Genomic DNA, 23,654 nt, shown 5'->3' on the forward strand with positions numbered 1-23,654 from the left:
AGGTTATGGCTCTGTTACGTTCTCCTCTTGAATTACAAATTAACTCAAGAATGGAGCAGTGCAGCACAAAGTGAGAAACATTAGGTGTAAATCAAACATTAGGTGTAAATCAAAGGGTTCTCAAACTGGGGGTCAGGACCCCTCAGGGGGTCTCGAGGTTATTAGATGGGGGGATCACGAGCTGTCAGCCTCCACCCCAAACCCCACTTTTCCTCCAGCATTTATAATGGTGTTAAATATATAAAATGTGTTTTTAATTTACAAGGGGGGTCGCACTCAAAGACTTGCTATGTGAAAGGGGTCACCAATACAAAAGTTTGAGAACCACTGGTGTAAATGCACATATCTGTGCTCACAGAATAAAATGGTGTGGCTGGTTTGCTATTTTGAAGTCAAAGCCAACATTAAGTCTGGTTTTCTTGCAGCTTTGAAGTTACAGCCTCATTGCAAGAGAGAAACATAACTTATAAGATAGCTCACATTTCAGACTTTGATCATTCTTAATAGTTCTCTCTTTATAAAGGATGCATTGTTAAATTCTCTATTTAAACTTTGTTGGAAACGTCAACACTGATCATACTCAAATCATTTGTCAAAAGAAATACAATCTACAGACATCTATAAATAATTGAAACAAAACAAACCTCTCAACACCCTGATACTACAGCTAGATCTGCATAGTCAGACCTTTTCATCCACACAGAGAAAGGGTCCAGCATGGATCCGATTGCAGGACTGGGACCCAATTTAGCTTACTGAAGGATACCAGAGGAGAAACAGGTTTGCTGTTTTTTCCTTTATGTTTTTCCTTCAAATGCGTTACTTAAACATCCATTATAAATAAATATACTTACATAACAATCCAAACACAACTAGTGTCACGAAAATATGGACCAGAAGTGTGGTGATGAATCTGAAGGTTAAAACCATTATTAAAGAGAAGGCTGGAAAATTAAAAAAAATAGATAGAAAGAGTTAACTTCAGATGACTGTTATGATCTATTTAATCAGACTAATTATTTTACAAAGAAAATTTAGTTTTTTCTACATTCCAGATTTTTTATACTTGTAAACACTGATCTCAAAAGCAGAGACCAATAGGTTTTAAAACTGAAGAGATTCTGTTTTTACCAGAAATGTTCCAAAATCAGGCCCTAAAATGACCAGAATTAGTAATTATGTAGAATAGTCAGGTTCTTAGGGTAAATTCATTACTGGCATAACCCTTGCCTTCTGAAGTCCATTCTCTCTAGGATGGATTTACCCTCTGTTCTCTCATTCTGAAGCTAGTTTTTGTTAATTTCAACTTACTCACGAAACATGAAATCAAAGCTATCGTACTGATTTTTTTTAATGCTGAAAATGTAAAATTACAATTACCTATTAATAACTAGCTTAATTACTTTAATACTTATAGGCATATCAAAATTTTTCAGTTTACATGAGTAAGACTGTTACCTTCCTGTACTGTAGCTGTTGCTCTTCAAGGTGCGAGTGCACATGTATATTCCACTCAGGGGTCCATGCTGAGTGCACCAAAGCCAGAGAACTTTGCCTAGCAGTACACTGATGGGGCAGCGCTACCATAAGGGCGATCTCCTCCGTCTCTCTGTTCATCCCTGTGGTTCCCATCTACTGATTCAGTATCATAGTCAGATTTCACACCCAGCACTAAACAGCCTGCACCTCACAGCATGGATGCTGCACGGCTAGACAAGGAACAGGAGTGCTGTTCTGAAGTCGTTCGACAGGTTCTACTAAGGGCTACCTATCCGGCTAATGGAAACGTTTTTCAATCTGATCCCTAGGCTGCAGGATTCTACCAATACAATCCTGCATTCAGGACATTCTGGAGTAATTGTTGCACCTCCAGTCCTCTGGTCCGTCTCTCAGTTTGTGGAGGGTCCATTTGGCAGCGATTCTGGCATTTCATCCTCCATCCAAAGCAAATCAAAGTCTTCTCAAACTCCATGGTAGTCAGATTTCTTAAAGGATCACTTCTCTTCCCATCAGTGCAGGAAGTGATTCCTCAATGGAACCTTAGCACTGTGTTGGAGGACTCATGAGTCGTCCATTTGAGCCCTTGGCAACTTTGTCTTTTGATATAGTAGAGACAGAGAATGAGTTATTTGTGGCCATAACTTCTTCGAGTTGAGTTAGTGACCTGCAGAGCCTCATGGCATATACCTAGTATAACCAGTTTTTCAAAGACAAGGTCACTTTGGTGCCACATCTTAAGTTTTTATCTAAGGTCGTGTCAAAATTTCATCTTAATCAGACAATATTCACCTGTATTTTTTCCCAAACCTCATTCAAGCGCTGACGAACAGCTTTTTCATTCCTTGGATGAGACACAAAGTTTGGCATTTTACTTGAAGGGAACTAAACCATTCCGTTCATCAATTCATCTTTTAGTTTCCTTTGCAGATTGCATGAAGGGTCTATTGGTCTCCATGCAGATGACTTCCAGGTGAATAACTTCCCGTATTAAAACAGCTTATGGGATAGCTCAGACTTCGCCTCCACACAGGTTAAGAGCTATATGACTAGGTCCGAGGGGCATCGGTCACATTTCTCAGTGGTGTTTTGACATTGGACATTTGCAGGGCTTCTACTTGGTTTTCCATACATACTTTAACCATACATTACATTATTACAGTGGAGTGCAGATCAGACGCAAATTTTGGAAAGGCAGTCTTGAGCAGACTCTGAGCCCCACTTCCTTCTGAAACTACTTGTGAATCACCTGAGTGGAGCACACGTCTACAATCACTCAAAGAAAAGACGGTTAGTTACAGTACAGATAAGTGTTGTTCTTCAAGATGTAGGTGCAGAAGTGTATTCCACGACCCACCCTCCATCCCCTCTGCATCTGAGTCTCAATTCTTAATGTTTGGTGAAGGAACTAAGAAGGGTCAGAGTGCTCTTAAACAGCTTGGGAAGGAGCTAATGGCCAGAAGGCACCATCCCTACAGGTACTACTAGGTAAGGTTCTCTGGCTTTGATGGGCTTGGCACACGCACACTCAAGGGAAATACATGTCTGCAATCACTTGAAGAAGAAACTACTTTCTAAGACCTCAATGGCCCCCTAAGAACATCAAGAAAAGAGGAAATAGTATATATCATTAAAACACACCTCATGCTAGGATAAATTCTGATTTTATAACTTTTTCACCTAAAGTTTTTAACGGAGTCAGACAAAAAACCAAACAAGTGATGCAGAGTAAGTTTCCAGTCTGGTTTCTATAAATCTGAATTTCATTAGTCTACTAAATGTCTTGTAAAAGCAAAACAGCAGTTCTCTCTTAAACAAAACAAATGTTTCTATGCAGCAAATATCAAGCTTCAATATTTTTAAAAATTGCATTATTCTTCCTACAAAGATTTGAAACATGAAATTCTATTTTAACAATTTTTTTAAAATCCCTCTTCTACTCATAACTTTACCTAGTGCAAGGACACTCAGTCCTATTACAGTATCTCTTCCTGCCATTATTCCACTCAAAATACGATGAAAAGCATCGACTTCATTTACCACATTTATCAAGATGGACGCAAACTGCGAATAGCACTCAGGGTTTTGTGGAACACATCGATTAAACAATGGGAAGGATTTGCTGGAAAGTTAAAAAAACAGAGGTGGGAGAAAAGATTGATTACTGGAGAGTAAGGTTTCAGATACATTCAGGGATCAATCCCGCAGTCCCAAAACAAGTGCAATTCCCAATCAAGTTCCTGAGTTTTGTTTATATGTTGTATTATGTTTGCTTGCTTTTTAGTAAAAATGAAATATGTTAACACTGCCACCAAAATAAAGAAACAGTTCCAAATTAAAGTAAGCAGTTTATGCTGAATTTGGAATATTCAGACTGAACTTTAGGGTTCCCCTGAACTATTTCAGATTGTCTCAAAACATGTTTCAGAACTTAAGCCAACATACAGAGATCATTTCACCCTACCCACTAAACTGCAGCCTTCTAAACTTCTGGGATAAAATAGCACAGCCAATTTAACAATGCACAGCAACACTGCACAGCAGTTTATAACGGAAAGTGACTATCTCTAGCTGATTAAAACGACAGGAGAGATTTAGGAAGGCAGAACATATTCAGCTAAATTGGAATTTGCCCAGGTCATTGTGATTAATACTCCTACTCTTAGGAAGAGAGACACAGGATCTTTCATGGCCACAAATAGTCGGCAGGTCAGTTATATTTCATCTGAAAGACAGCACGTCTATCAGCATAGTGCCTTCATATGAGGTACTGGTTCACTATTGACTCAGGAAGAGTACCATCTACTGAACACCAACAGTGTTTTCTGCTCATTTTTGGGCTCCTATTCAAATATGAACTGGGCTTGACTTGATTAATTTGGGAGAATGGATGGAATCAAAGCACAAGTTAGTACGGCTGTAGTAATAAGTATAGGTATTTTCAATACACACACAAATTTTGCATGGTGTTTAAGATATTCCAACAATCTTTAGGGTGTATTAAGCTAGACCTGACCAGCTTAGAATACAAGTAGCCCAGTCAAATATTTACATATAAAAATAACGTTGTTTGGCATTGTTAGCCAAGTGTCTTAAATGTATTATCCCTCTAGTCTTGGCAATGCTACACTAAGCCAACAAGAAGGTTTTTTAGATCTCAGACACACTCATGTGTGTGTCTAAAAGGACACAGCAGTCCATCAGCATAGTATGCCTCCCTAATTAATAAGTAAATGGTGACTGTTACTAGGGAAACTGCTTCAACCAGTTTTGCTTTTATGAGGAAGTATCACATACATAATAGAGACTGTTCTCGAGGATTTCACGCTGCAGAGAGGAAATACAGATTGTCAAAGAAATAAGTGTGAGGTGCCCTCTTTTCAATTTATTTCATGTTTCACCTCTGAAAGATCTCTCATGCTCTTTTCTTCACTTTCCTTTATGCAGCGGAGTAGGGAAGCATAAAGAGTCCAGTTCTGTGCCTTCAGGAGGCAATGGGACTTCACTTGAGCACATGCTTAAGTATCTCTGCTGAACAGGGGTATGAACAGTGTGCGTGTGGGGGGGGGGGTATAAATGTGAGAATTCAAAAATATAAAATCAAAGATATTAAACAAAGTAAAATCATTCTGATGGTTATGCATCAAGTAAAAACACAAAATGGGAAGGACAGTCTTTGAAAAGTTGTCTTGAATAAACAGTGCAGTAAAGCACCCTGTAATTCTTACCTTGGTGGAACTGGCAGTGTGGGACAAAGCTCAGCTGCCTTTGGATTTAGTGTGTAACTGGATATGTTCAAGTTATAAACACAAAGGCAAGAACCTATAGAATAAAAACCCCACACATGGTAACCTGTTATTAGTTCACATCCATTTCTGGGCAGAAAACACACTTCTTAAAAATACTAAAAATCTAAATAAATAGCACTTAATTGTATGGCTGCTCAAATCAATTGCTGTTTTCAAGATTTTGTGCAGCAAAATAAATATTAATTAGCAAAACTGCAGTGTTTTTCCTCAATAATTTTGTATTTAAGTAAAAACAAAAACAAAACAAAACAAAAAAAAACCCATGATGCTAAACACTGTTCTGTTTAGGAGACAGCTTAAAATCTTATACAGTCCAGATAACAGTTTCATGAATCAAGATCAAACCCCTATCTGTTCTCTACAGAGAGTAATATTTTCAGTTTTTCCCACTTTTATTGCTAAATTGTTGTAACTTGTTTTAGGAGAAGCAAGTACAACCAACTGAAACACTGGAAACCCCGGAAACCCCAAATTTCATTAAACTCAAATGATTATACTATTTTCTTTTCTCTCATTTCTCATACCTCCAGAAGCCTCCCCTTAGGGCCAAATTCAGATATGTGTAACATGGTGTAAATTAGACTTACTTTATACCCATTTGCTGGGCAGACCAAGCTTCTTAGCCTGAGAAATTCGGCAACTGATCTAATAGAAGGTCACTAAAAATAAACATGCAACCAGCAAGTCCTTTAGTTGTCGCGATTTACTTTGCCACTGGAAATGGTCTTGTTGACCAAGAGTACGTAAGTTGGTATGGAACTGCTCCTCCACCTTACACAATTTCTGGCACAGTTTAATAAGTCCCAGAGTGATAGGGGAATGGTGAAAGTGACAGATGATGGACATCGCTGGGAGTCATAGTTGTGAACCTGCACGTGGGTAGGTCAAGACTCTGCATTGACTTGGGGTGATACTGTAGTCCAGCAGCATCTTCATTGACTCAGCTGCTCTACTCAGGAATAGCACAGTTGACCTCAATCAAAGAAGGGTGCTAGAAAAGTTCTCCTGAAAATTGCTCAACCTGAACAGCCCACTGAAGCTGGAGGGCATCCCATCACGCAGTCAAAATTCAGACAAGCCTTGAAAAGTTTCCTTTATTTCAAGGTTGCAAGGTGAACTGTTTGTAAGCTGCTTAACTGTTCAAACCAAACTAATGGTCCTGCCCGGTGGACTGCTTCAGTTGCTCAAGAGCTTGAAGGATATTGTATCCACATTGCAGCTCAGAGAAAGATGTGAAGAGGGTCAACTGGCTGAGGAGCATGCTAGGTATACTTTCTTCTGGAAGGGACACCCACAAAATGAGCCAACACAGGAGCTGGCTTTGCAATCAGAAGGAATCGTGTCTCTTCTCTGGACAGCCTACCCATTCTATGAACGACAGACTGAGAACTCTGACTGCCCCAAGAAATGAATGTTACGCTTCAACAATCAGGTCTTACACACTGACAGTGATTAACTCTGATGAGTGTGTGACATTTTGGAGTTCAACCCAGACTAGTAAGGGGTTGTGTCACCACCTACCCTGCACCTCTGGGTGCTTTCAAAGCTTTGCTTCTGTGGTTCACAGCCTTGACACCAACAGCCTGCACACAAGCATGCAGGTCACACCCGGGCTTCCACCGCCCAGTTACTATTTGTAGAATGACCCTAATACTTCTCAGTCCTGTATTTCCCCAAAATCATCTACCAATCTGCTGAGGGCCCCAGAACTGAGTTACTGTGTTACACTCTCTGACTCAACAAGTGAGAGTTTTGCTGCTGCTAAGCTGTATGACAACTCCCTGACACACCAGCTTGTGTGCCTTGCCAGCAAACTCTTCAGGGCTCTGCCAGCCCAAACCTTGCCCTACAGGTAACAAACAGTGAACCCCAACTCCCAAGTTCCCCAGAGATGCCTCCCTGCAGCGTGCAGCCCTCTCCTGGAACATTCACAGAACTTAATAAGCTCTTTGCTCCTTCAAAGAGACCATGCAGCTCATTAATTTAACTGGGGTTTCACAAACACACTAATTTCAGTCACAGCTCTCAACTGGTTTATAGTAAAAGTAAAACAAGTTTATTTTAAAAAGGGCTTAGGATTAAGTGATATCCAGTATAAGGAATAAAGACACAAAAGGCTACAAACAAACAAACAAAAAGTAAAAATATGCCGAAAATTGTTTTAGTCTTAGAAGCAAGTTACAATCTTTGCCTAAGCAGGTTTCTCACCAAACTAAGTTCCCAGAAGACTTCAACCCCTTTGGCTGAAGGATCCAGCTCTGGCCCTTTGAATCCCCCAAGTGATGGACAACTCACCTATCCTTTTGCCCTCCTTGTATCACCACAAAGTTCACTGTATCTGTCTCAAGAGCCTAGAAGGCTTCCTGCTGTTCTTCCCTTCTTGTAGATTTCCTATCCTCATGCTAATTTGTATTTAAATGGGGCTTCCATTGTTTTGATTCCACACTGCTTAATTTACATTGGAGACAGGTAGCTAGCTGCCTTTCCTCCTGTCTGGAAGAAACCCTGTTTCTCCCTGTATTTGATCACAGACTTTAAAGCATAATATCAGTGAGTATCCATAATTCCTCCGAGAGTGTTAATACAGACATTTCACAATGATATTAATCACCAGAGTGTCACTGGCTTTCATAAAAAACCTTACTAGAGACAATTTTAGAATACAGTAATATTGTATACAGTCAGTTGATTCAATTGCTTATCATTTGAGGTTCAGAATCCCGTCTTTATTGTTAAGAGGCTACCTCCCCCACTTGCTAATTTGATACCTTTTTTTAACCTTGCATGTAAATGTACATTCACTGTCTCTGCCTGATGACCAGGCTTGTCAGATAAGGAAATGACACATTCCTTTGTCTGAGGCAGACTGTGCTTATGCATTGCTTGCCAAACACATTTTAAGAACACATTTCTCGTGCATATTTATAACTTTGTTCACATCCCATACATAAGTCACACAGGAATATTAATGAGGACATAATACATGCCAACTTTGGAGAATATATCACGACTAAGGATACAATTCTGTCACGGAGGTCATAAAGATCATGAACTCCATGACTTTCCGGGACCTCCATGACTTCTTCTGGGGCAGGGCTGGAGCAGCAGACCCCGGAACAGCTAGCGAGTGGCCAGCCCTGGGGCTGAAGGAACAGCGGCCGTGGTAAGCTCTGGAGCTGTTGGAGCAGCAGCCAGCCCCAGAACCTCAATTTGGGACAGTTCCTCAGATCTGTCACCCAAGAAGAATGGCTCAGGTTTGGGAATCTCCCTCACATCCTCAACAGTGAAGACCGATGCAAAGAATTCATTTAATTTCTCCTCAATGGCCTTATCGTCTTTGAGTGCTTTGCTGAGGCAGCTAATAACTTTGGCTTCACCATCAGCCCAACAAAAACCAAGCTTATGTACCAGCCAGCCGCTCAACAGCCTTACCAAAACCCATCAACAAGTTTGGAAGGTACCAGGCTCCAAGCCATCAAACAGTTTACTTATCTCGGCAGCATGTTGAACAACAAAGTGACAATTGACCACAATGTGGATGCGTGAATTAAGAAAGCCAGCACTGTATATGGTCACCTCTATCACTGACTCTGGAAGCAACATGGAATATGTCTACAGACCAAAAAATCAAAGTCTATAATGCTGTTGTCCTCACTACATTGTTCCACGGGTGCGAAACATGGACCTGTTAACAGTGGTATGTGAAAAATCTTGACAGTTTCTATTTGTGACACCTACAATGATTGCTGGGCAACAAATGGCAGGACCGGATTTCCAACACTGAAGTCCTGGCAAAAGCTGATTCAGTTGGCATCAAGACTCATTTGATCAGTGCCCAAATGGAGACACACTGGCCACGTAATTTGTATGCCTGAGACCCATCTATCAAAACAAGTCTTATATTCCAAATTAAGCTCCAGCAATCTTAAGCATGGAGGGCAGATTAAATGCTTCAAAAGACACCCTGAAACAAAATCTGCAAAAAATGCACATTTTGAGTTGAATATTGAGCAACTGGTGATTGAGCATTCTTAAGGGTACGATTCGGTGATTTTCCAGAACCTCCATGACTTCCAAAGTGGCAGAGCTGGAGCAGCGGCCCCAGGGCTGAAGCAGCCAGGGCCAAGGGGGGAGGAGAACGGGGGTTGGGCCAGCCCCTGCCACAGGAGTGTTAGGATATAGAGTATAGGCCTTTACAGACAGGCCTGACAGGTGGGGAAATTGGAATCATGTTTTGCTAAAAGGGGAAATGGGAACAGGGAATGGGGGTGGGGAAATTGGAATCATGTTTGGCTAAGGGCAGGAATGGGAACAGGGACACAGGTGTAAGGCTCTGTGGTGTCAGAGCTGGGAAGGGGGACACGAAGGAAGGAAAGTGGAATCATGCTTGCTGGAAGTTCACCCCAATAAACATCGAATTGGATATAATTGGTTACATAATCATGTTACAATATGTTAGGATTGGTTAGTTAAATTTCAGGAAAATGATTGGTTAAGGTATAGCTAAGCTGAACTCAAGTTTTACTATATAGTCTGCAGTCAATCAGGAAGTGGGTGGGTGGGTGAGAAATGGGAACAGGGAATGGGGGTGGGGAAATTGGAATCATGTTTTGCTAAAGAGGGAAATGGGAACAGGGAATGGGGGTGGGGAAATTGGAATCATGTTTGGCTAAAGGCAGGAATGGGAACAGGGACACAAGTGTAAGGCTCTGTGGTGTCAGAGCTGGGAGAGGGGACACTAAGGAAGGAAACTGGAATCATACTTGCTGGAAGTTCACCCCAATAAACATCGAATTGTTTGCACCTTTGGACTTCGGGTATTGTTGCTCTCTGTTCATGCGAGAAGGACCAGGGAAGTAAGTGGGTGAAGGAATAAGCCCCCTAACATCTTGGTGCTGGTGACTCACTTGGATGCATCGCATCGGATAGGTGAGTGGCAGCCTGTAAGTCCCCCTCCCCAACAGTCCGTGCAGCTGCTTGGAGGGAGTATCACGAACTCTTGTGATGGTAGTTGTGGGTTCTGGCAAGCCAGGGTAAAGGATTTTTTGGATAAATGGATGAGGAAGAACATGGGCCCATACCAGGTGCAGGGGTCAACCTGGGATGAGATTAAAAAGGAAATGGAGGAAGTGTTAGGGGACCCAGAGGGATGGGGGGTGGCTGAGGAGCCCACCCTCCTTTGGTATATGGGTAGTGGAAGAAGGTCCCTACCCATTGGGACTGAATGCCTTCCAGGGAAAGGAGGCACTTCAGTCCGCTTGTGAGAGGTTTGAAGTAAGGGCAGCATTATGGGAAGCTGCCAGTAATCTTTCAAGTTTGGTGCTGCTTCAGCAAGGGCTGCTGAAGGGTTGTAAATTAGTTAGAGGTGGTTAAAGATGATTTGGCACAACAGGGTTTAAAGTCAAAAGCAGAGTTAACAGACTACCTTTAGAGACTGGAGCTGGGACTTGGTCCTGGGGGAGTGGAGAGAAAGAAGAAGAAGAAAAAAAAAAGGTTTCAAAGTGCAAAATGGCAGGGTTTGCAGGAGCAGGTAACAACCCCCACTCTTCTCCCAGAGCCAGAATGAGAACCTGGGGATAAGGGTTCCCAACTGTTTCAACCCAGGGAGCCTACTCTTGGCTCAGAGCTAACTATGTCCTTTTCTCCTTTTCCTTCTTCTTTTCCTCGGTTTACTTAATTTGTTGCTGGTAGCCTATACTTTAAACTGACCCAACAGGCTTAATTGGTTTCTTTCCACCTCTCTCCCTGCCTTTCCACACTCCTTTTGTTTTTCTGAAGTTTTAATGGAGTGTACTTTGGATACTTATGTGAGATGTTTTTGGTTATTTTGGACAAAGTATGAGGGAGGTCTGCTGTATTCCACTGGAATTTTTGGAATAAAAGATCCATGGGCATCCATGGAGACAAATGTTTTACTGCCTCTTTGAACAGTCTCAAGGCAAAGACAGCACAAGTTAAGGCAGCTGTGTGGCACTAATTGTACTTGGTGGCTAAGTTGTTACAGATAAATTGCACTACCTTAAAGAAGTAAAGAAGTAAATGTAGGAGTAAGTAAGTGAGTGAAAAGTTACAAATAGCTTTTGCAAAAATTGATAATACAGGGTTTGCGGGAAAGTAAACATTTGGGAGTTGTGGAAATGGTAAAAGGTAACAGTTGTGGTGTTACAAGAAGGAAGTTTTTGTTTAATGATAAAACCCAGTTATATAAATGTAACTGTATGTGCAACTCTGTGCAGTCACATTGGATGGAAGCTTGGTAATTAAATTATCCAAAGGGGTCAGGTAGAGTGGCTACTACCACCACTCTGCTTCTGTCCCCAGAAGCCTTTACAGCTATTCTGAAGGAAAATGGGCCCTTTTCCCACAGAAATGGTCTATAAGGGACTGCTGCAGGCAGCAGGAGGAGAGAGAATCTGATCAAAATTATCTGACTATTGGGTAATGTAATCAAAATCACTAAAGGAATGTAAGGGGTTTCTATTGGAACTTAACTTGGCTGCCCCTGGTTGTGTCTAGTTGTACAAGATGGAAGTGTAATAGGGGTACAGTTGTATAAAAAAGAGTAATCACAGTGCAAGGGATGTTAGGCAAAAGAGAATTGTGTGTGTGTGTGCACAGGTAAAAGAAAAGGAAAAGGGGAGGAATGATGGGAACACTGAGCCTTGGGGTGGCTCTGGGAGATCAGATTGTTACTTTGGTGGGTGTGCATGAAAACTCTGTGGGCATGGGGGAGGCAGTTACACCTTGTGTAAAATGAATATGGCTAATATAATGTTATGGAGGTTAAACTATATGGAAGGAATGTCCATTTTCCCAGGATGTGTGCAGTGTATATTGGAGAAGGGGTAAAAGAAATGCAAATAAAACATGGTACTTCATTAAAATCTTATTAGGGCTCCAAAAGGAGCCACAATAGGTTGTGCTTTCTTTTTCAGATCTCTGTGTGTTTCGGAGCAGGGGATGAAAGTGGAAAGTAACCAAAACTCTAGTGGAAGTGGAATGTTTCCCTTTTAAGACAGTCTCTGAGCTGGTAATAGCTTTGGATCCAGAAGCAAGCTAGTAAGCCTCTGTGTAAATGCAAATTACCTAGCTGATGGGCACAAAGGAGCTGCAAATAATGAATACATCTGGTCAGCAACCAAGCTACTAGAAGACTCAGATTATGACCCTCCAGGAAAGGGAGGTGAAAAAACAAGTCAAGCCTGAAAATAAGGGGGACAGGTTAACCTTGGGGGGGGGGGGGGGGGTGTACAGTGCTAAAATCTGAAGCTGTGTCTCAGTTATTACCTGAGAATAAACGTAAAGCTTGGTACAGCAGAGAAACTATTGCAAACATGGTCTGTTGTACAAGAGGGGAAACGGAGGTACACCACCTCATGAATTTCATAAATGACCAGTGAGTGGGGTAATTCACTAGCCTGACTATAGAACAAAATAAGGACAGCCTGGAGTTAATTCTTCTGTTTTTCCTGCAATTAGCAAGGAAATTTGTAAAAGAAAGTGATATTATTAATTTATTATTATTATTATTATTAAGCAATAATCTGTCCCCACCAGGGGGGTGGAAATTGTTTCTTTTGTTTTTCAGACACTCTACAAGCTAGCTGGCACCAGCGGGAAAAATAACCCAGAATACCATGGATCTGTGTTTTGTGTTTGTCTGTGGTGTTTGTCTTGTTGCTAGCATTGTTGTGTTTTAATGAACAGAAAACCTCATGACATGGGTGGGGGATGGCTTCAAAAGGCTGACCTGGGAGGGGAGATGTGTATGGGAATGCAAAATGCTCAACTAGGAGGCCAGCACCTGTGTAATAGCTACCGTGGTACCTGGAAATGGAATGGCAACTAAGGTAGTCCCCACAAGCCCTATGGAAATAATGAGAAGGGGAGGAGCTCACTGGGAATCAATGGAGGGGTGTGTAAAATAGTGTAAATCAACAGAAGATGTTTAGATGTGCCCTTCTCCTATGACTATGGAGGAGCAGAATCAATGGCCTACGCAAGGGGTGGACAATTGGGTGTACTGTGTATAAGGTGTTTTGCTGGGAATGTACATATTACTGGGGACACAATTACACCAACCCATAACCAAACTACACCCATCCACACGCTGCTGTCTGGACTTTGGTGCACAAATGGATCTGTGAATCTTATTGCTCTGAATAAACAAACCAGGGCATACTGCCTGATTCCATACCAAGTGGTCAAGCTGGTTTGGACAATATCCCATTTCTCTGGGAACATTCAGTGGACTTATGATATGGACAAAAGCATGCAAAACTTGCAGGAGCAGCTTGTTGCAACTGCCAGCAACTGGACACATAAGATCGTGACCCTGTCAAAGGAGGAGAGGCAGTGTTTTGGGGGTGTCTCGGATGTTGGACCATACTGCAGTGGTCAGGACTTGGTGTTGCTGTGGATTTTGTATTGTTAACTGTACTTGTACTGTACTGCATATGGAGATAACCTATAAGTAATGTAATAAGCCCTCCTAACCCTGCAGTGTACTAGACAACCCGGACCCAACCTTCTCGGGCCCACTATAATGGGAAGTCTGGAACACTAATTGAAATAGGTGTGGTATGCCCGTACGAGAGAAGGTGCAGGGCACTATACAACACAAGGGGCAGTGGGACAAATGGAATATCCACACCTTCCACCTTGATGCCTGGCCCTATCAGGAAATGTGTCGCCATATGTCCTATGCTTTTCCAGGGATACCTGGGCAGGAGGATCCCAAAAGAAAAAAAAGGGGTGGAGTGTTAAGATATAGATATTCAGGCCTGTCTTTAAAGGCCTATACTCTAAGAATTTAGGTGTATTCTTATCACTTGGCTAGTTAGAGGTATAAAAGAAAGAATCAAAATCACTGTCTGCCAGTGTAAGGTCCTTCTCTTACTGTGACAGTCTGAGGCCCTGTTCTTAGGCTAAGGCCTTTGGCTAAGCAACAGAGGCAGCCATAAGCTGGGAAACGACCGATCACCTCCTCACATTCCAAACTAGTCACATTGAAATAAGGTGCTATTGGACTGTGAGGAATACAGTCCTGTCCTGATAGTGCCTATCACCTCCAGAGAAAGGGAAGTGCCTAGAAAATGTAAAAGAAAACTTAGTTTGATAGCATCCTGTCTGACAAGAACTCACTTATCAATAGCTGGGATGTGAAATCCTCACTTCTGTATTGTTTTGTCACTATAGATCCCACTTTGCTATTTTTTGTCTGTATAATCTCTGTCTGGTTCTGTGATTGTTTGTCTTCTGTATAATTAATTTTGCTGGGTGTAAACTAATTAAGGTGGTGGGATATAATTGGTTACATAATCATGTTACAATATGTTAGGATTGGTTAGTTAAATTTCAGGAAAATGATTGGTTAAGGTATAGCTAAGCAGAACTCAAGTTTTACTATATAGTCTGCAGTCAATCTGGAAGTGGGTGGCTGGGAAATGGGAACAGGGAATGGGGGTGGGGAAATTGGAATCATGTTTGGCTAAGGGCAGGAATGGGAACAGGGACACAGGTGTAAGGCTCTGTGGTGTCAGAGCTGGGAAGGGGGACACTAAGGAAGGAAACTGGAATCATACTTGCTGGAAGTTCACCCCAATAAACATCGAATTGTTTGCACCTTTGGACTTCGGGTATTGTTGCTCTCTGTTCATGCGAGAAGGACCAGGGAAGTAAGTGGGTGAAGGAATAAGCCCTCTGACAAGGAGCAGTGACGGGGCTGGAGCAGCTGCTGGAGTCAGCCCCAGGGCTGCCGGAGCAGCAGCCAGCCCCCAGCTGCCATAGCAGTGGCCCCCAACAGCCCTCCTGGCAGTGCTCCTACTGTTAGTCTGCTCTGCTCAGGGTATTTTTAGTAAAAGTTAGAGCTTAGGTTGTGGGCTTCTGTGAATTTTTCTTTATTGCCTGCGATCTTGTCCCTGATTTTTACTAAAAATACCTGTGACAGAATCTTAACCTTAAATCATACTACATGGTACCACACCATAAGGCAATGTGTCCTCGACTTTGAGAGGAATCATGCTAAGCAACTGGAAGCACAGCCCCAGGCACAGAAACAATGTGCAGCTCAATCAATACAACCAGGCAAATAGCTTGTGACCTGCGCGATAAATGTTCTTCCCAAATTGGTCCATGGAGTCACACAAAGACCCATTAGTAAAAACTACGATTGTCACAGTCATCCTGAAAATCCAGGTGACTAGCATCATCACCACCCATTTGCTGATGTGTAAAACAATGGAGTCTACATTGGTATAAATTAAATGCTTTGGGGACAGAAGAAGGTGTATCTATGTGTATGGTCAAGAAGGAGAGGAGGCTTTTTTTCTTGCTACACACTTCTCTTTGGTGTACGAGTTTCACACATCTACATTTCCTTAGACTCAGTGGGTCATACTAAGTGGGAATGTAAATTATACATTATTACATGTAAGTCTAAGGGAGCCTACGGAGAATTTAAGTTGGAGCAATATACACGTTGGAGGGTTGGGAAGATGGTGGAATTACCCCAACTTCAGCTCCCTCTAGAGTCACCTCTGAATCTGGCTCCAATTCTCAGTTTCATTAATACTGAATCTTTAAAATGTAGATTCCAAAGCTATGCGAATTTATTAAGGGAAACAAGCACAGCTTTATTTCTGCCTTATCTTCTGCATTTCATTATCATCGTCAACCACCAATCCTCCAGACTGGAGGCACACAAATACTCTAAATACCTAAATATGGGGTCTTGTTTTTTCCCATTAAGATAATGGCAAAAACCTTATTCATGTAAACTGAAGCAGGATTGGGCCCTTAATGATTTAGAATGGAATAAAATATTGTCCAGCCTCAGACCTAAGAACTTTAGTCCAGTATCTTCAGGCCCTCTGCTGGTAAAACACTACATTACCATAATGCTAGTGAAAAAGCAACGCTTGGATGTACTCAAACCAATTAAAATGCAATATTGCCAGCTCTCTAAAGACAGATATGCAAATTCTTTAAATGTGGATGGAGTTTCATGTAATGTAATTCAGTTTTGCTGAGGTTATTTAAGGAGCATCACTGGGGTACGCAGCTCTTGATGTACATTAAAAAAGTATCATATAATAATCAAATCTCAAAATTACATTAAAAAAAACCTCATTGTAAATAGCTATTCTTGCCATCCAATCTACGAAAATCAAAGAAAACAATTCTCAGAGTGCTAGTCATTGCCTGCCAAATGCCAAACACTCTATTCAGCGAGCAGTGTTGGCCAGGTTTATGTAGTTTATTGTTTAAAAAAAGAAAAAAAAACAGATTTAGAATCAGAACTTCCCTGCCTTGTGCCCAGAGAACTCAAACCCTGGGATTTTTTACAAAATGCTCTGACTAGTATATAAATAGTTTCTTAATTGTGCCTGCTGGGGTTCTCCAAGGAGCATTTCAGACTTCCACATTCAGCTTTGTATTCTATACATGGATAGCATTGGGTAGAGGCCAGGTAATTTTTTGTCTCAGTTCTCTGGTATCTTGAGTATGGAGTCTTAGCTGTGTAATGTATTGCTGAGGTAGGGATCAATTTTCGCTTACTCTATTTAAATGTTGAAAAGCAATGCAAAAGAAGTAACTGTTTTTGCACAATAGCTATTAGTCTATGTTTATTTAGAGTATCAGAATAAAATCAAAATGATTCTACTTTGGCTCTGAAAACAAAACTCATTACATATAAAGGGCTCACAGATCTGAGACGTCAATGGAATAATAGTGTTTCACTATCATTTTAATAGAATTTGAAGGATCCAATTCAAAGTCAATGCAGATTTCTCAAACATACAAACAGCATCCGTTCACTAACTCCCCCTCCTCTGAACTAGTTTGTCCTCAATAGCCACCTTTCTGCTGAACAATCCAGTCCTGTGCAGAAATGCATACAACAGCTTTATACACCCAAGAGATCCATAAAATTTCTGATAACTAAAACATTTAAATAAGCATGAACTAGAACATGCTTTCCATTGACTTAAATAAATTAATGATAAAGTAAACATCCAATGTAACATATTTCAAACAGGAGTACATTTTATAGGATTAATAACTGCATAACTCTTCCACACACAGATTAAGGAATCCAAACTCTTTACTACATACCATTGTTCTTTGCAAAAAGCTGGATGTCTTCCAGAGTGTTAAGTTGCTCTTGAGGACAGCTAGATACACACAAGGCGATTGAATTGATTTTAAGGTTTTTAATTTCCAGACCGCATGAATTCAAAAAGAACACATGTCTAGGAAGGAGGGAAAAAATTCTCTTAAGGCAAGCTTTCTATTTTTCATATCATTTTGAACCTGCTCACTATCTTTAAAAACAGTACAAAACATGACAATCGGTAATGTGTTCTTCCACACAAAATTGGAATTCCTGGATTTTGAAGCTAAAAGTTAAAAACTGATTCTAGCACATGCTACATTTTACACTATATTTTTACCTCATCTTAAATCAGATTATAGGTCCCAAACATGTAGTCAACCCACACGGGCAGGCCATTACGTTCTGGTGGAGTTTCCTGGGGTACGTGAATCCAAAGGCAGGATCAGGACTATAATTTTTGCAATTGCTACTGTATAGTATTCTTGCACTCTTATTTGTCTCTCTCAGCCCTGGTCTACGCTGGGGGGGGGGGGGGGAAATCGATCTAAGTCACGCAACTTCAGCTACATGAATAACGTAGCTGAAGTCAACATACGTAGATCGACTTACCATGGTGTCTTCACCGCGATGAGTCGACTGCTGCCGCTCCCCCGTCGACTCTGCCTGCGCCTCTCACAGCGCTGGAGTACAGGAGTCGACGGAAGAGAGCTCGGGGGTCAATTTATCGCGTCTAGACTAGATGCGATAAATCGATCTCCGCTGGATGGATCGCTCCCCCCCGATCCGGTGCGTAGTGAAGACATACCCTTAGTAAAGTGCCTATATGCACCAAAGTTTTATTTACTATAGATCATTTATCCCTTCAACAGTGATCAAATCTCAAGTGTTCGATTCATTTACAAATCTGATATACTTACTTTTTATTTGTCATATCCTGTCCAGAAAGAGGTGCACCTTCAATATGAGTGTTCTTCCTACCACATATATTCCCATAGCTGTCATACCCATATACAAGTCTTTCTGCAGATCCAGCTGTTACAGCATAGCCAGTTATAAACATCTATTAAAAATATGTTATATTATTTTTTTCTTTTGAATTCATGATACACAGAATACTATGCTTTTTTTCCTCCCCCATTCAATGAATATTCCTTGTTTAACCTACATAATTTTTCTCTGGTGCTTGAAAAACCAGGCATAAAATTTTCAAACATTGTTTACACTGTAATGAATATTTCAGAGTAAAATTCACCCCTGCCTAGAAGGCCAGAGCAAGGCCTTTGGACCACTTAGGCCCCACAGTATGTTGTCTTTAGGACCCTTCCAAATTTATTATAGAACTTGGAAGGTGTGTAGTTAATGAAGCAGGAAATTACAGGAAAAGAAAAATGGTCTTGTGCTTAAAGAAGCTGAACATCCTGGAAAACTGCATTCTAACCATGCCTACACCAGAGTTTCTGTATAATGCTGCACAAGTCACTTCCACCAAACTTTTCACAGGTGTTCAGTAATTGTGTATTCCTCATTTTCTGGGTGCCCAATGTGAGACACCTGTGGCCAGATTTGCAGAAGCTCTGAGCACTCACAGCAGCAACTGAGGTCAATTAGAGCTGTGCCTGAATATATAAAGTGATGTAAAAATGAAAGTACTGTACTGCTGGGGACACACATTGAATGAGAAGGATAAAAAAGAAATATTGATTAACTAGCGATTCACTGAAGGAGGCTGGGCTCCAACACAAAAAAAAAATAGTATGTGATCATGTAACTAAAGACGATAGCATAATACATATGCATAAAAACACCAAATTAAGGTTGCACAGGCAACCTTACTTATGGCATTTCCTAACTTTTGCATGCTTGACTTTCAACTTAAATATTCTTTTAAGGAGTTTGGGTTTGTTTTTTTTTAAAATGTAATTAGTCTGTGCAGAACTGAGCCTCATCCTGCAAGGAATTAAGTACGTTCATTACTTTAATCATATGAGTAATCAGATTTGTACTTAGGTGTTCAGAGTCTAGTGATTTATATCAGCAGTTCTCAACTGGGGGTCCACAGCCCAGTTTCAGGGGGATCCGCAAGCTCCGAGCCCATGGGTGCAGTTGGGGCAGCATAGGAGGCGTTGCCCCACCCAAACTGCAGTGCCAGAGCGAGGCAGTCCCATAGGCAGCTCCATACTCCCCCACACTACTTCTCCCCCCATCTGAGGTTCTGCCCCCTGGCCAGATCAGAGGCTGGAAGCCAGAGGCGGGCAGTGTGGGGTGGTTGCTGCTCTGGCTGGTCCCATGCAGTGGACAACTGTGGCACTCTCCCATCTCCTCTTTCTGCTGCTGCTGGTGCCTGGGGCTGCAGCTGCTCCTCAGCCCCCTTCAGCTGCTTGCATAGCCAGTAAGAGCAGCCTGGGTGGATGAACCCAGCTCTGGATCCAGCAGAGCCCTCAGGGAGCAGCGACCACAGGAGGGGGGCCCTTCTGGCACACAGCCCCTAGCTACCCCCTCCCTGCATCCTGAGCTACACCCCGGCCTGCACACAGCCCCTAGCTACCCCCTCCCTGCAGCCTGCGCTACCCCCTGCCCGCACACAGCCCCTAGCTACCTCACCCTGCACCCTGAGCTACCCCCTGCCCGCACACAGCCCCTAGCTACTCCCTCCCTGCACCCTGAGCTACCCCTCTGCCTGCACACAGCCTCTAGCTATCCCCCCTGCACTGAGCTACAACCCTGCCCACACAAAGCCCCTAGCTACCCCTCTCCCTGAGCTACAGCTGCACACACTCCTAGATGCCCCCTGCCTGCATCCTGAGCAGTTTTCATATGCTCTGAGCTGAGCCCCCCTCCCCCTTTGAATTATACATTTTTGGTTGCACTTTCCCCCCAACCCAGACAGGCTGGGTGGCCTGCTGAGGTGAGTCAGGGGGTGGAGGTGGCGCTTCCTCCCCAGGGCCCACCGTACAGACTTGGCTCAAGCCCTGCCGGGCCATGCCTCCCCCAACTAGAAGTCAAACTATACCTATACCCAAGCCCCTCCCCTTGGAGTTTTTATAGCATGTTGGGGGGGGGGGGGGTCAGAAAGAAAATGGTTAAGAACCTCTGATCTATATCACTTGACTATTGTCATGCCTGAATTTTTATATATTAATTTCTCTTAATATGGCATTGTAGTGACTCCATAGTTAAGGTTGCTGTGTATATGTGCATCTCAGCTCTGTCACAATAAATATTTTTAGATCCAGTTTATTTATACAGTAAATATACTTCCAGCAATCAGACAGCTACCTCAAAAGTAGCAAAAAGAGATGCAGTAGCCTTTTGTGACCCTACTTCTAAATATGAAAAATTATGACAGATGGAAGTTATAAGTCCAACAGAACTTTATTTGCTAAGCTAGCCCACACTGCTTCCACATAAATTGCAAACTAAGACAAAAGCTCAGCACACTGAATCTGATCTACAACTACTGCTAATAAATGGCTGGCTGCAAACATTAAATGATTACAAAAGGGTATGCCAACGTGTATGCGTCAATAACGTGCACTTCCAGATCATGAAACCACCTGAAACACAGCCAGTGTGAATAAACACTGGATGTCACCACAAATTTGTTTCAAACTAAAGGAAATCATAATTCAAATGTGAATAATAAAATAATATCACAGAGAGTAAGCAATAAGAATAATGAAAGAATAAAATTGCTGGATACCACCATGGTTTGACATGTCTTATATCTACATGTGCACTAAACGCAGGGTGGCATACAAAACTCATCCTGCTTCTCAAGTCAGTTTAGTTTATAAAGTGTGCCAGAGACTTATGCAGAGTTCTTTTGCATTAATTGTAATTTTTTAAAAAAGATGTCAGAAAATTGAATAGGTTATGATTACTAATTTGCATTGTGGTAATGCCTAATGGCCCCACTGTCCTACACATACATAAACATAACAAAAAGACAGACTCTGCCCCAAACAGCTTGTTCTAAGTACAAGAAGATGATCTTGCCATTGGATCCTTGCAAGCACCTGGTCGAAGGGTCTGTGTGGAGCTAAACTGACTTCATTGTGGCTTTGTGCAAGCACAAAGTTCTCCTATCTGACCACAAGATCAAGGCCCTATAATTTCTGCAGTGAGGTCACCTGAATTTTGATTCAGAATCACTTTAAGCTTACAGTAGTTCTACGTAAGATTTCTCTTTCAACAGATAGCATGCTTACCAAACCAGCCCAAAAAAGAAAGAATAAAATCAACCAGAGTACATCTGTGCATTTTCTATAAATTAGAGGTCTCCATGCTCTTTGTCCAGAAATCCCATCTACAGAAACCTAAAATTAAAAATAAATTTTAAGTGCAATTAAAGTTATAGTACTCAGTTTCAAACATCTGAAAAGCACTGAAAGAGTAACTTAGTGTGCACAAAATGTCAAACATTTGGTAATTTGTGTACTCTTAAGGATAGCGAATTTATTTTACGTGTAGTGCACAGTATTACTATTTTAAATCACCTAACTGTCCTCCAATAATGGAAACTACTTTAGAGCGCAGGGAAAATGGGACACATCCAGACAAATGATAGCTATTCACAGGGACACCAACATCCGGAGACTACTACCTACTCCTGCACAAGACCTGGCCCACGAGTACCCTGAGAGGTGCTTCCATGTGACTATACTGGGCAAAGAAAAATTGTCGAACAACTTTAAGCCAGCACATTCTCTCCTCCTTTTTTCTAAATACTTTTCCCCCGATGTAGTGAGCGAGTTTGCTGCTTCTTAGCCTTTTGGACTCACTCAAGTGTCACATCAATCAGTTTAGTATCCGACAACAGCTCTATCGGGGGGCTGTATGCTGTGCCAGCCAGGGGCAGCTGTTTAGCGCCAGCTTTGATCTCAATCACTCCAGCGTCAATGGAGTTACTCTGGACTGGCATGGCTGTAGCAGACATCAGAATCTGGCTCCTAACAGGTCTTTCCCATCTCGGACTACTAGCGAAGAGTTGTGAGAGTCCTAGAGGGGGAGGAAGCCACCCAAAGACCCCGAAGCTCCAGGTAAATGGGATCTCCGTTAGCAAGAGCTAGAACCCGCACAGAAAGGGGGGGGGGGGGAATGCCGTCCCTGGTTGGGGAGCGAGGGCCGCTGCCGAGCCAGCGGCGACGAGACAGGGAGTGTGTTGAGCAGGGGATTCCCGTACTCTCCACCTCAGGGGAAGTGAGGTGGGTGCCCTGGCTCGCAGCCTCCTCCCTGGACCCTGCCACAGACGCTCTTGCAGCAGGAGGGGGAGACGGGCGGGAAAGGCAGCAGCCCCACACTGCGGGCGGGCCACCAGCCTGTCGCTCCTCCGCGGGGCTTGCAGCTGGTCAGTGCAGCCCAGGCCCTTGGTGCGTCCCACGGAGGAGGTGGGGAAGTCGCGGGGGCTGCAGCTGCTGCCGGCCGCGGGCGACCTTCCCGACCGGACAGCGGGGTCTTACCTGGTACTCGCCCCAGCAGCACGCCATGCCGAGCAGGGAGGGGGCGCCGCGCGCTGGGTCCCGCCTGGAGCGGTGCAGGAAGTGGAGGGCCGCGCTCAGAGCTGGCCCGCCTGCCAGGCGTCCAGCGGCGGCGATGCGGTGCAGAGACACGGCCCCTCCTCCCTGCCCAGCGCGGGGCGGACCTCTGCTCGGCTCACCTCACCTCACCTCACCTCCTGCAAGGGCCGCTGCTCGGCTCCCAGCCCCCGGGCAAGTGGCATCCCCGCCTGGCGCGCACTGCGAGCCTTTCCCCCGCACCCCTTCCCCCGGGGAGCCAAGGCGGGGAGCGTGTCCCCCGTTCCGGTAGCTGTGCAGGTGCCAGCCCGAGCGTGGGCGGGAAAGGTGCCATCTGCGGGCAGAGCTTACTCCCCTGCTGGGGTACAAGCTTCACACAGTCGCTTTCCCTGGCTAAGGGTTTGCATTGTACAGGCGCCGCCAGCGACACCAGAGTCTGGCTGAAATCAGAGCAAAGCCCCAGTAGAGACGTGCGTGCTCCTCGCCCCCTTCGGGGTGTATCCGAGTTCAACCCTTTAAAATGAGATGTTAAATTGAGGAACTTCAACCTCTGCAAAAGACCTCTTAAGCCTCGTCTACATACAGTTTTTGCATCCATTTAGAAACCGATACAGTTAAATCAGTGTAACCCCCTAGTGTGGATCAAAACGTGCCTACCAGTGCAAATACTTCTATATCAGATTAAGTGCATCTGCACTGGGGGTTGCACTAGTTTAA

General features: G+C 43.1%; 1 protein-coding gene across 1 annotated transcript in view; it reads right to left on the reverse strand.

The window, feature by feature from the left end:
• SLC44A3 (solute carrier family 44 member 3) overlaps positions 1-23,012 on the reverse strand; it is a 73,389-nt gene extending 50,377 nt beyond the window's left edge. Inside the window, exons 1-7 of the mRNA XM_074961294.1 lie at positions 22,884-23,012; positions 21,633-21,740; positions 18,342-18,484; positions 17,424-17,560; positions 5,226-5,319; positions 3,450-3,619; positions 855-944 (exon numbers count right to left, since the gene is read on the reverse strand). Coding sequence (XP_074817395.1) covers positions 855-944; positions 3,450-3,619; positions 5,226-5,319; positions 17,424-17,560; positions 18,342-18,484; positions 21,633-21,740; positions 22,884-22,910 — 769 coding nt within the window. The 5' untranslated portion in view covers positions 22,911-23,012. The remainder of the gene's footprint in view (positions 1-854; positions 945-3,449; positions 3,620-5,225; positions 5,320-17,423; positions 17,561-18,341; positions 18,485-21,632; positions 21,741-22,883) is intronic.
• Positions 23,013-23,654: the final 642 nt, after the last annotated feature.

This window comes from Natator depressus, chromosome 8, assembly GCF_965152275.1.
Source record: "Natator depressus isolate rNatDep1 chromosome 8, rNatDep2.hap1, whole genome shotgun sequence".
Taxonomy (NCBI): Eukaryota; Metazoa; Chordata; order Testudines; family Cheloniidae; genus Natator; species Natator depressus.